At 40.2% G+C, this 13,345-nt stretch overlaps 2 protein-coding genes across 2 annotated transcripts in view; one reads left to right on the forward strand and one right to left on the reverse strand.

Moving 5' to 3' along the window:
* Positions 1–13,345, forward strand: part of LOC133765234 (ATP-binding cassette sub-family E member 1-like) — a 1,116,285-nt gene that overhangs the window by 171,005 nt on the left and 931,935 nt on the right. The window lies entirely within an intron of this gene.
* The window catches only part of GUCY1B1 (guanylate cyclase 1 soluble subunit beta 1), a 52,888-nt gene that overhangs the window by 12,049 nt on the left and 27,494 nt on the right, over positions 1–13,345 (reverse strand). Inside the window, exons 5-6 of the mRNA XM_062199453.1 lie at positions 4,580–4,777; positions 1,531–1,761 (exon numbers count right to left, since the gene is read on the reverse strand). Coding sequence (XP_062055437.1) covers positions 1,531–1,761; positions 4,580–4,777 — 429 coding nt within the window. The remainder of the gene's footprint in view (positions 1–1,530; positions 1,762–4,579; positions 4,778–13,345) is intronic.

The raw sequence follows: 13,345 nt of genomic DNA on the forward strand, positions 1-13,345 counted from the left end.
AATTTATCTTTTATTTATTTTAAAGGCAGAATGAAAGAGAGGGAGCGATGCAGAGGAAGAAAGATTTTCCATGCACTGGTTCACCACCCAAGCGACTGCAATAATCAGGGTTGGGTGAGGTCTAAGCCAGGAGCCAGGAACTCCATCCATCTGGGTCTCCCAAAGAGGAGACCACTTGGGCCATCTTCCTCTGCCTTCCCAGGTGCATCAGCAGGGAGCTGGACCGGAGGTGGAGAAGTGAGACTTGAACTGATACTCCGATATGGGATGCAAGCCTTGGAAGTGGAAGTTTAACCTGTTGCGCCATGACACCAGCCCCCCAAATTTATCTTCTGAAATGTAGCATGAATTGTTAAATGCCTATGACTTAAATAAAATTTAAATATCAAAAACATCTGCAAATCCTCTTTTCACTTTATCAAAGAAGAGCAAATAATAATGTTTGGTGACATTTTTGATTGCTTATCAATCAGGCACTGGACTAAGCAATCTAGATATGCTATCCACCCTAAAGTCAGAACAGGGGAAAGTTGTGTAAGGAAGAGAGGTAGAGCCAGCACAGGAGCCCAGGAAGAGAACCAAGCTGCTTCCAGGTTTACATCTGATCCTGTTGGAAACAACTATGAATTATCAAGTCTCTTGAATTACAAGCAAAAGGTAACAGTGGACAGATGTCATGTATAACTCCATAAGTCAGTAGCTAAGAGGAGTATGTGAAAAGGATGGAATGGTGGTTGAGCATAATGTAAGTCAAATGTAGATTCTCTCTAAAACACTGTTCTTTGCTGCTTGTTCTGCTAACCCCCATGAAATTCTCTATCTTTTTCCTTTTTATGGCTTTTAAAATTTCTTTCTTTTCTTTACTGAAAATGTCCATGACTGATTTTGAACACTATTCTCAGAATATAGATATGCAATGAATGTTTACTGAAAGTTTGCTGCTTTCTTATTAAAACAAGTGCACATTTCCCTCATAATTTACCTGCTCTCCCTGTAAGTGATTATAAAAGAAACAAAGGTGAGCATTTGGCCTATTAGATAGGACATTGTTGGGATGACCACATGCAGTATCAGAGTGCCTGGGTGGAAGTCCCAGCTGTGCTCTTCATTCCAGCTTCCCGCAAACGTTCACCCTGGGAAGCGCAGGTAATGGCTCAGGTGTTGGGTCCCTGCCATCCACATGGGAGATCTCGCTTGAGTTTCCAGCTCCTGGCTTTGGCTTGGCCCAGTCCAGGGCAAACTGTTGTGGCTATTTGGGGAGTGAACAGTTGAATGGGAGAGTGCTCTCTCTCTCTGTCTCTTTCTGCCTCTCAAATAAAGAGAAAATAAATAAAAACTTTAAAACACAGAAATAGATAACTACAAGAGCTAGGAAAAGTTGCAGTAAGCTCAAATATACGTAGCTTACGATTCAGGATGTCGTGTTACCTGATTCCTAGTGAGAGGGCTAAGTAAACAGATGGCCACGTGTAACAGTGGCATCTTACGACCTTTAGCCTCAGGCCCCAAGAAAGTGTGCTGTCATTTTACCTGGGGGAGCACTCTGTAAATGGCATTGCCACACTGAGTGACCACTAGGTCCCGGTCAAATATTATGTGAAAAGGAAAAGCTTTGCAGAAGGTATATGGGCTGATGCGTGATTCCTGGGTACCATTTTCTTCAAATCTGTCCAGGTCTTCATAGAAATCCTCTTCTTTTGACTCTTTTTCTTCAATTAGAAATTGAGTATGATCACACTCTTCATTTCTTTGCTGAATAACCTAGATGGCAGAGGGGGGAATGGTATTAGTTGCATTTCAGCTTAGTGAAGGTACCTAAAATTTAAGAGATTTGTTATAAGAATTGCATATGGAGATGCAAATGCAATACATGTCTAAAATAGAAAAATATTTCTGGACATTGATCTATGAAATTTGAAATAACTATTGACAGTACAATGCAAATCTGGTATCAGTTTCCCTGTAGCTTATGTAAATTCCTTGATATAATTAGGAAAAAAAAAACCTTTGGCCGGATGGGCCCAGCCTTCTTAAATACACATTAATACTGTGAACAATCTACAAATGACCCAAGGTGGCACTATAAAAATGACATTTAAACACAATGGCAAAAGAAATGATGGAGAAACATATCCAAAAATATCACTAATGTCATTTTGTTACCCATTGGCAAGCCTTAACAATTTTCAATACCAAACTGAGTAGGGTACTAAAAAAAGGGACCTCTTAAATAGCACTAATGGGAGGTCTTTTGACTCATTTTGCTGAAGGATAAATTGATAATACGAGTAAAAAGCCCTTAAAATGTGTAGTCTTTGGTTTATTTCCAAATCTAGGGTTCATTCAAAGGAAAGAATCATAATTGAAAATAAAATTATAAAACTTAAATAACTAAACTTGTAACGTGCAGTTCACAGGTTTATGTACTTCAATAATATATCAAAGATTTTTTTTCTTTAGAGTTTAAGACATTTCAAGTAATGTGTCCATTTATAAACTGTCTCAACTGCAGCCAGATCCAAACAGGGAATGGCTGGGGTGACATTTCTTTTGTTACAGCTACATAAACACAAAGTATTGCTCATTGTCACTGTTTTGTTCAGGAGTTCACTGTAGCACACTCTGAGAACTAAAGGAGAAATCACGATATGCATGCATGCTCATGTATATGGTCACTTATGGAAAAATTAGGGTATAACTACCACAGCCACTCTAGTGTACCAGAAAATTAAATATTAATATTTTTATTTATAATCTAAAAATGTTGCTGCATTAAGGATGCTTTTCTTAAATCATGTACAAAACAAGACAGAATCAATCTTAAAATTCAGGACTAATTTTGATGTTTTGCTCTGTCTTTATTTTGGCTAAAGAAACTGAATAAGGACCTATGTTTACTGAATAATTTTTCAGTTCTGCTTTTTTGCTTTGATAAAAAATGGCAAAACAAATTGCTTTTCTGATGCTATTTTTAATCTCTCATTGGTATATTACTTCATAACCTTATGATTCTCAGGACCTTAAGAGGTTAAAATAGTGCCTGCAAAAAATTTAAAATGCAAAACATATTTATAAAATGCAAATATTTTAGAATCTATATTTGAATAAAACACTGAGAAGCTAAATATGGTATAAAGTGAATCAAAACTTGAATTTTATGTTGCATGAGCGAATGCTGTCCAGCTCCTACTCCAAAGACACCAAGAATCATAGCAAATACAATTTCTAAATGTCCTAACTTGTGTTTCTTTTTGAATTTTCTATGTACCTGCTTCTTGCTGCTTTGTTTGGTTAAATAAAAACAAAACCAACTGTAGACACAACACACACATGAAGTCCCCAAAACAGATTCACTCAGTATCTAAGTCATGTTAGTTTGATGTCAAATAAATAAATAAATAAATAAACAAACAAACAGACTGGAAATGGAAAGCATAAACTCTTTTTGCTGGATTCCAGTGAGATTCCCATTTGTGGATGAACTTTGATCCTTTAATCCTGGCATTAATTTTTAAGTGTTCCTAGATTTTATCATGTTATGTTCACATCGTCTCACTTTCCAATTGTAGAAAAAATGATGTATATTTAGGAATCACCAGCAGGTGCCACCTAAGTACCAACACCAACTCTAAAACAAAGGAAACCATGAAACCTAGTGTGACATGACCAGACTGAATAAGTGGGATTCCTTTCTAATGGAATCGATTTAAGTGTTGCAACTTCTTGTTTTGTATAATACTATACCAAGACGTTGCCCCTTTCCCATGTGTGTTAAAAACACAATAGGTATGATCGTTTTAATGAGGCACTGCTTATCCAATCTGCCATGAAGAAAGACAGCTGAAATTGGGTATCTCTCTCTCTGCTTGGGTTCGAGGGTAGGGGCTGCTGCAAAAGATTCTTGGGGCCGATCATGCACACAAAAAGCAGCTGACTGGGAGTGGCTATTTAGCCAGAGACAGGGAGAAACAGTGGAGTTCTCTGTTGCACCATTGCTACATTAGTACCTCGAAATTATCACTCAGAACTCAGGGTGTGCTTTCTCATGGGAGTGCAATTCTCAAAGTAGTAGTCCTGGCTTCTTTCACCAAAGTAACGAAGACAACACAAAACAGAACAGTTAGTCCTCAAAATGAGACACTGCAACTGTATTTCAGGGCAGACAGACAAAAATTTCCACAGAGAAACACAGTCTGCAAAATAATTCCTAACCTTACATTATCTCAGAATTCAACCACTCCCCTGATGGATATCTTGAATGCTGAAGCCCACAGCGCAGCCACACACATATATATCCCTCTGCTTCCCGCTGGAGTGTACCCGCAGGGAATGCAAACCAAAATTCCTTGTTGCCTTAAGCACTGGATAATTAGAAAGAAAAATCTGCTGCCACAGGGGGAAAAATAGATTCTGCAAAATGCATAGCGAGGCCAAATATAGAAAACTGCTGGTACTTCCCCCGCTACAGCTTGCATGTGCTTCTGGCGGGTTCCACTATCAGTGGTAACTAAAGGTACATTCACATTTTTGACATTCCTAATGCCATCAGTGTTTAGAAGTCTCCATTCCTGTTCCGTACCTTCATGTCTATTTCGGTGCCGTGTATTTGCTGAGCTACGGTTTTGATGATCCCGATGACGATATCCTGAAGCCCCTCTCTCTCGGAGTAGTAGTGCAGGATGAGTCCTCTGCCCTTGTCCGCATCCGTGCACCTAAAGGAAGGTGCCCGCATCCCAGGGTAGATGGTAGCGAGGTGGTCGTGCAGAGCATCAAGGTTCTGCAATGAAGACGACAGAGTGAGGAACACACAACACCTCTGCAGTGACAGCCCACTTGGGGAAGGCAAGGTATGGAGACGAGGTTCAAATCCACGTTGTTGGGGCAGAGCAGCAGAGTCAACATTCACTGGGATATCTGCAGGCAAGTACCAGAGGGAAACTGGGACTAAAATAGCACCACTATTAACAGTACATGTTAAGAAAGGATAATCAAGTGTGATGTAAAAAAAAGAAAGCCCAATACAAAAAACAAATACAGTTAAGGGCTAGAGCAAACATACTTGTTTGTAGGAATTTGAGGCATCTGCATAGTGTATATCATGTTAAACAACAGGGAATGCTTGAAGCGACCTCATGTCAGCTTATCTTTACACTACAATCCTAAAACTTAACCACTGATGCAAAAATCTGTATCAGAGTCATAAGCATATGAAAATATAGACATACTTTTTTAAGATTTTATTTATATATTTGAAAGGCAGAGGGAGGGAGAGAGACAGAGAAAAAGAGAGAGAGAGAAAGAGAGAGGGAGAGAGAGAGAGAGAGTTGTCATCCATCCACTGGCTCACTCCCCAAATGGCCACAATGGCTGGAGATGGCCTAATCCGAAGTCAGGAGCTTGGAGCTTCCTCCAGGTCTCCCACATGGGTGCAAGGGCCCAAGGACCTGGGCCATCCTCTGCTGCATTCCCAGGCCATAGCAGAGAGATGGATCAGAAGTGGAGGAGCTGAGACTCGAACTGGCACCCACACAGGATGCTGGCACTGCAAGCAGTTGCTTTTCCTGCTATGCCACCGCACTGGCCCCGACATACTATTTTTGAAATCATATTTTAGAAATTAAAAACATACTTTAGAAATTAAAACAGCATACCTTCTTCATGTTCATTAATAGTCTCCAATCAAGATAAGAGTTTCCTGGCTAACCTTTGAAATACTCATAATTATCTTTGGAAGTTGAAGTCTTAGAAATTAATAAATTGGCTAACAAATAAATTTCTAATCATGCAGCATTACCCCTAGTTCAGGAAATGCCCAGTCCCCTAAACTCCTCTATTACTCCCTAACATACAAGACTGTTTTGAATAAAGATGACCAGGAGAAATGGTGCAAACTATACTTTTTACTTGGTCTGCCATGAGTTTTCAAACATTGAGTTCTTACTTGCTGCTGGAGGTCAACGTCGGTTAACAGAAGACTTCAGGAAGGAAGGGGAAGGGGCATGAGATGACTCCATGAGCACCCAGATTTGAGCAACACTTTCCCAGGGCACTTGCAGCCCTGATGCTTAGTTTTCTCCATCCTTGGTTTATCTATCCACTCACTCACTTAATCACGTGGTACAGGTGCATTTGTTAGCATGTGCTCTGTTACGCACGCTGAGGCAGCAAGGTAGAGCTGTGGATACAGATCTGCATGGTGCAGAGCAAGAAGCTCATGGTTTATATCTGCAAATGGACAGTCACATTGGTTTTCAATGAGCAAATCTGAGAGCCAACAGCTTGCCCTGAAAGAGTGGAGTAGAAAGACTTCATGGTGGCCGGCGCTGTTGCTTAACAGGCTAATCCTCTGCCTTGCGATGCCACCGGCACACCAGGTTCTAGTCCCGGTTGGGGCGCTGGATTCTATCCCGGTTGCCCCAATTCCAGTCCAGCTCTCTGCTGTGGCCCAGGAAGGCAGTGGAGGATGGCCCAAGTCCTTGGGCCCTGCACCTGCATGGGAGACCAGGAGAAGCACCAGTCTCCTGGCTTCGGATCAGTGAGACGCGCCGGCCGCAGCGGCCATGGGAGGGTGAACCATCGGCAAAAGGAAGACCTTTCTCTCTGTCTCTCTCTCTCTCACTATCCACTCTGCCTGTCAAAAAAAAAAAAAAAAAAAAAAGAAAAAAAGAAAGAAAGACTTCATGGTGAAAATGCTGAGGCCTGAGCTTGGGCATGAAGGTTAACATGCTGACACAGATGAGTGTTTCAGTAATCCCCCTCACTGGGAGAAGCTGGTGTCTGTCAATTTCTTTCATCCATAGTGCTTTCTGCTTTCTTTCCCCCAACTACAGCTGTTAAAATCCAATCAGGCTTGTGCTAAACAAAACATGCATTCCTCCAGACGGCCTCTAGAGGATGCTATTGCTATGTAAAAGTAATCCAACATTGCAGGATACTGGGTATTGCACAGGGTAGGTCACCTGCAGGCTCTGGAACCCCAGAACGGTTCCAGCCGGTGGAAGAGTGTCCTTTTCACAGCATTTCTGCCCTGAGAATGGACATTGCTCTTCCTACTCTTTCCACATCCCTTACACTTCCCTGATGGGACAATCTGGTGGGAAGAAAAAGAAATCACCAGAAAGGTTTTACTTTTATCTCCTTTTCCCACAAACTCAAAATATAGCTGGGGCTGCATGCAGGAAATTTTTCTAACATAGGTCCAGATACTGAGCTGTGGCTCACTTGAAAGGAAAAACAATTAGGGGGCCAAGGCAGTGGTGTAGCAGGTAAAGCTGCCACTTGCAGTGTTGGCATCCCATATGGGCGCTGGCTGGAGTCCTGGCTGCTCCACCTCCCATCCAGCTCTCTGCTATGGCCTGGGAAAGCAGTAGAAGATGGCCCAAGTCCTCAGGCCCCTGCAGCCACATGGGAGACTCAGAAGAAGCTCCTGGCTCCTGGCTTCGGATCAGCACAGCTCCACCCATTGCAGCCATCTGGAGAGTAAACCAGCAGATGGAAGACCTCTCTCTCTGCCTCTGCCTCTCTGTAACTCTTTCAAATAAATAAATAAATCTTTAAAAAAATTAAACAGAGGACAACTCAAAATACACATTTTTGTATTTTTTTTATACAAAAAGCTGAATTATTTCATAGGTCACCATGCCTATATCACTTATATACCGTCCATTTCCATCCTGTATCATGCTGTGTTATTAGTACATTTCCACATGCAGGCAGGAAGACGGCACAAGGCAGTACCAATGGTACCACTTATGTTAGCAGCACCATTGGTGCCAAGGTCGGCCAGAGGTGGATGCAGTGGCTCAGCCCAGTTACCAAGACACCAAATGTGGGTGGAGCTGTTTGTAATGATATTGATTATTAATATTAATAACAAAAATATTTTACATTTATTTATTTGAAAGATGGAGTTACAAAGAGATTGATGGGAAGACACACAGAGAGATCTATTTGGTGATTCACTCCCCAAATGGCCCAACTGCTGGAGCTGGGCTGGTCCAAATCCAGGAGCCAGGAGCTGGTTCCAGGTCTCTCATGTGGATGCAGGGGTGCTAGCCCTTGAGCCATCTTATACAGCTTTCTCAGGCACATTAGCAAGGAGCTGGGTCTAAAATAGAGCAGCCGAGACGTGAAATGGCACCCGTATGGGATGCCGGCAGCAACTTTAACCACACACCACAATGTGGCTTCAATAACAAAACAATATTGAGGTTGCCTAAATTTATCATTTAAAGGATAATAAAAAAAAAAAAGCAAAAAACAAACAAACAAACAAGCAAAAAGCCCATTGAGAATGTTCATCGTTCAAGACTTTCTGTGGTAAGGAACTCTCCATTGATTTCCTGTTTTACTGAGTTTCCTATTAATTAAACGGACAAGTAAAGTGCTTCCCTGTAGCATAAAAGATTTAACACCACTTAATGTAATATTGATTTTCTTTAGATAGTATCTAAAATAAAAACCACTCTGGGGATTTCTCTAGTTACAGCTTTCCTTGCTCCATTTTACTCTTTCAAGATTAAAGTGATTACCACAGGCTGCCTGTTATAAGAAATGGGATTACGAATTAAAAATTAAATTATCTCCATTTGAGTACATTTATATAGCTAATAAAAGTGTTGTGTTCATACTTACACTACCATGATTTGAAACAACTTCAGAAGGTCACCAAGCAAGTCCTAAAATAGCCTTAGAGAGAATCTTTCCACATTTGACAATATGAGGGTGGTCTTTAAAAATTTCATGGAAAATGCATATTATAAAAATATGCATGGAGTTCAGAATTCTCACACCAACATAAAATTATCTGTTAATTCAATTTTACCCTGAACTTTTTGAGGCATCCACATATTATCTAAACAAACTTGATTATTCACACTCTTGGCTGTAGCAAAGTGTCCTGGGAAACCAGAGCTTACTGTTAAAATTGACATGTTGTTTCATTTCTAAATATATACATGGCAGACTATTATCATGGTGCAGAGGATTGGCCCAGAGCCTGCAATGCCAGCATCCCACATAAGTGCCAACATCCCATCTCAAGTCCTGGCTGCTCCACTTCCTTTACAGCTTCCTGCTGATGTGCCTGGGGAAAGGAGCAGAAGAAGGCCCAAGTGCTTGGGTCCCTGTCATCCATGTGGTAGAACCGTAAGGAGATCCATACTGCCTGCTTTTGCCTGGCTTATGCCTTGGCTTTTTGGGATTGAATCAGCAGGTAGAATTTCAATCTTTCTCTCTCTCTCTCTCTCTTTTTTTTTTTCTCTCTCTCTGTAAGCCTGCCTTTCCAATAAATAATAGATACATCTTTTTTAAATGAATGAATGAATAAATAAATAAATCTATGCATGTATGAAAATATAAAAATAAAAGAGCTACATGGCGATTGCAAGTATACACGCATGTTTGAAAACAGAAAAGATATGGGAAAAGATGTAAACACACATCTCATAGCAAAGGTGGATTCCCAGGAAACAGTGAAGCATAGCTCAAATATGCTGTCAATCGTGCTTTTTAGCTTTATCAAATTGACAACCAGAAAACTCCTACAGAGCAACCCCTTTCATGTATCTTACCTTATGACAGCAACAGGCTAGTCTGAGGTTCTCATTTCATTACTTCATTATCGGTTAAGTTGTATCAGAAAGCAGTCATTTTCAAATTTTGAGACAAAAGAAAATTTAAATGAAGTGGAAAACCAAACCCTAGATGATGGGAGGCACTAAAGAAAGTATCCTAGGATTAGGGCCGGTGCCATGGTACAGTGGGTTAATCCTCCACCTGAGGTGCCAGCATCCCATATGGGCTCAGGTTCTAGTCCTGGCTGCTCCTCTTCCCATCCAGCTCTCTGCTATGGCCCGGAATGCAGTGGAAGATGGTCCAAGTCCTTGGGCCCCTGTACATACATGAGAGACCTGGAAGAAACTCCTGGCTCCTGGCTTCAGATTGGCACAGCTCCGGCCATTGCAGCCAACTGGGAAGTGAACCAGCCGATGGAGGACCTCTCTCTGCCTCTCCTTCTCTCTGTATAACTCTGGCTTTCAAGTAAAATAAATAAATCTTTTTTGAAAAAAAGAAAAAAGAAATAATTACAACTATGTGGATATTTTATTTTAATGCTTTTAAATTCATCTTTTTTCTATTTATTAATTTTTAATTATTATTATTTTTATTTATTTGAAAGGCAGAGGTACAGAAAGCAGAGGCAGGGAGCGAGAGAGAGAGAGACAGATCTTCCATCTGCTGGCTCACTCCTTAAATGGCCGCAACCGCAGGAGCTGGACCTATATGAAAGCAGGAGCCAGAGGCTTCTTCTGGATCTTCCACAAGGATGCAGGGACCCAAGGACCATCTTCTACTGCTTTCCCAGGCCACACAAGAGAGCCGGATTGGAAGTGGAGCACCCAGGGCAGCCATATGGGATGCTGGTACTGAAGGAAGTGGCTTTACCCACTATGCCACAGCGCCAGCCCCTAAATTCATCTTTAAAACAAACAAACAACAACAAAAAAGAGATCCAGTCTATACAATCCTACATTTGGCAATGAAAATTTTGTAAAATTGCAAGAACATTTGAATTCTTCAAAGAGCAAGTATTATAATTCTAAATAATTCTTATCTTTCTTCACATGGTTTTAAAATTTTTAGTTGATTGATTGATTTTCACTTTATTTGAAAGGTAGAGACAAAGAAACAGAGAGTGATTTCCCATTTGCTGGCTCATTCCCAAAATCCTGAAACAACCAAGCTTGGGCCAGGCAAAAGCCAGGAGCCTGGAACTCAATGTGGGTGGTAGAGATACCAGTACTTGAACCATCATCTGCTGCCTTCCCCGGGCACACATTAGCAGGAAGCTTGGATAAGAAGCTGAGGATCTGAGTCTGGAACCAGATGCTCAGATATGAATTCGGGAGTCCTAAGTAGTGACTTATAGCTACACCTTCCACAAGATTTTAAACTAAAACTAAACCCCCTTTTGCCAATTTTAAAATTGCAAGCTATAGGAATTGGCATTTTGGATGCTGAACAAATGGTTCCTTTTGAAATTCAAAAGTTAAAAATAAAGTGAATGGTGCATTTTTCTGAGAAATATAAATAATTTAGGGAAGTATTAGAATTCTACAGCTGTTCAGGAAAATCCTCATGTTTCCCAAAATAACACTACACAAACATTGAAGAATTAGACCAGTCTACAATCCCAGATTGTTCCTGGTGGGCCAGCCAAATCACAACGTTGTATTTTATGAGCCAAAATCTGGAGTCAACATGAATTGGAAAAAAAATCCCATTGAAGGCTGAACAGAGGGGCTGGTTATAGAATCTGAATATATATGGGTTGAGTGAATGTGTGACATTGCCACTACATTAACATCAGTTGAGGGAGAGAATGCCTCCAGGAAATAATTGAAGAATGCCGAAACATTCAGCTGAGATTTCTAAGCATAGTCAAACAGGCTCATAATTCAAATCTTAAGTGGTCTTGACAATTCCCTTTTTCCCTTTATTTTTAAATAGTCAATCTGGCAACCTTTGGTGCTCATTTTAATTTGATTTTAAGTCTGTAAAATTGCTGGAGAAATAAAGAATATATAATAAATTAGGAATGAATATCATTGAAAACAAATTGGTAGCCCTATTTTGGATTGACATGGGTCCCATTCCCAGAGTTCAAATTTAATCAAATATGACAATTTAAGTTCTTGACTCCTTGTACAAGGGTATCCATATATACTCACACCAATTAAAAATATAAGGGGAAAGAGAATGCATAGATTACTGTTCCAGTTACCCAGTGTTGTACATCAAATCATCCCAAAATTCACTAGTTACAACAAGGATTTACTTCTTGCACTGGATGGGAATCAAATGGACACCAGTGCTGGAATTATCAGAATACTGTAGCAGAATGGTTCTCTAAGATGGAACAACTCAACTGGATGGTAACTGTCAAAAGCTTTTTGTTAGGAGCTTGGGGCTGTTGCCTGAGGGTATATAAATGGCCATTCCATGTGGCTTGTGCTTCTCATTTCATGTGCCTGGGATCCTCAGGAGAGCATTCCAAGAACTTTTCTAAGCTACCTAGGGGGAAACCTCATGACTTCCTAAGCTCTTGTTTAAAGCATCTGGCTGCATTCAATTGGTCAGACACTCGCCAAAGCCAACACATATTCAGGAAAAGGAGAACTCCACCTCTTGATGAGGACAGGCAAAATCTTATTGCAGAAGTGTGAGGGGGCCGATGTCGTGGTGCAGCAAGCTAAGCTGCTGACTGCAAAGCTGATATCCCATATGAGTGTTCGTTCAAGTCCCAGCTGCTCCACTTCTAATCAAGTGCCCTGCTAATGTGCCAGGGAAAGCAGCCCAAGATGTCCCAAGCATCCTTGCCACCCATGTGGGAAACCTGAATAGATTTCCTGGCTCAGCACCCGCTATTGTGGCCATTTGGAACGTGAACTTTGGAAGAGCTCTCGTTCTCTCTCTTTAGTTGCCTTTCAAATAAATCTTTTAAAAAATGCACATGACCTGAGAAATACGTTGCAGAGATTTCTGGAAAACATGATATTTCCTGATGCAACAGGACACTGGAAAGTAGAAATGACACAGGTTGAGGCAGAAATACCATCAAATCGGACATTCCCTACCAGTATGTTACTGATGGCATTTTCAAATCATAAATATTCTCTGCATGTGTTGTAATCAATACACTAAAAAGTTTGCCAAATCTGTGTAGATGAAATACATGAAATTTTATACCTTAAATAAAATAAAATTTAAAAAAAAAAACCCTTAGGAAAGTTAAAAAAAAATAAAAAACTTTGCTATAGCGGCAGCATGGAACCATACATTTTGTTTCCAATATAAAAATATTGAAATATAGTCTTGTCTCTGAAGTCATATGGCCAAGTCAAACATATACAATCCAAAAATATAAAAATATCTTATTTCTTTATCTCTTTTTGAGAAATTATGTTTTTAATTATCAAAACAAGCAAAGGATAAATTCCAAAGATTATTACTGTTACAAACAGCCCACAAATTGATACTTCCATGGAAAATTTAAAACAACATCAATTCCTAACTGTGTAATGTCTAGAGAAGAGGAAAGTTTATAAAATATTTCCTTTAAAAATATTTCTTATATATTTTTTTCACTTTATCCTTTTAGGGCTGTTAGCTATCTTTTGCTGTTATTCTCAAAACTTCCAGGTGGATTACAATAAGGATAATGCAGAGTTTTTTACATTGAATCTGGAAGGTCAAGAGATTATATGAATATAAGCAGGGCTATGATTTCAGTATTGACAGCAAAGCTTTTCAAGGGAAGAAGATATTTTGGTGTTCATCAGTT

Source organism: Lepus europaeus, chromosome 8, assembly GCF_033115175.1.
Source record: "Lepus europaeus isolate LE1 chromosome 8, mLepTim1.pri, whole genome shotgun sequence".
Lineage (NCBI taxonomy): Eukaryota > Metazoa > Chordata > Mammalia > Lagomorpha > Leporidae > Lepus > Lepus europaeus.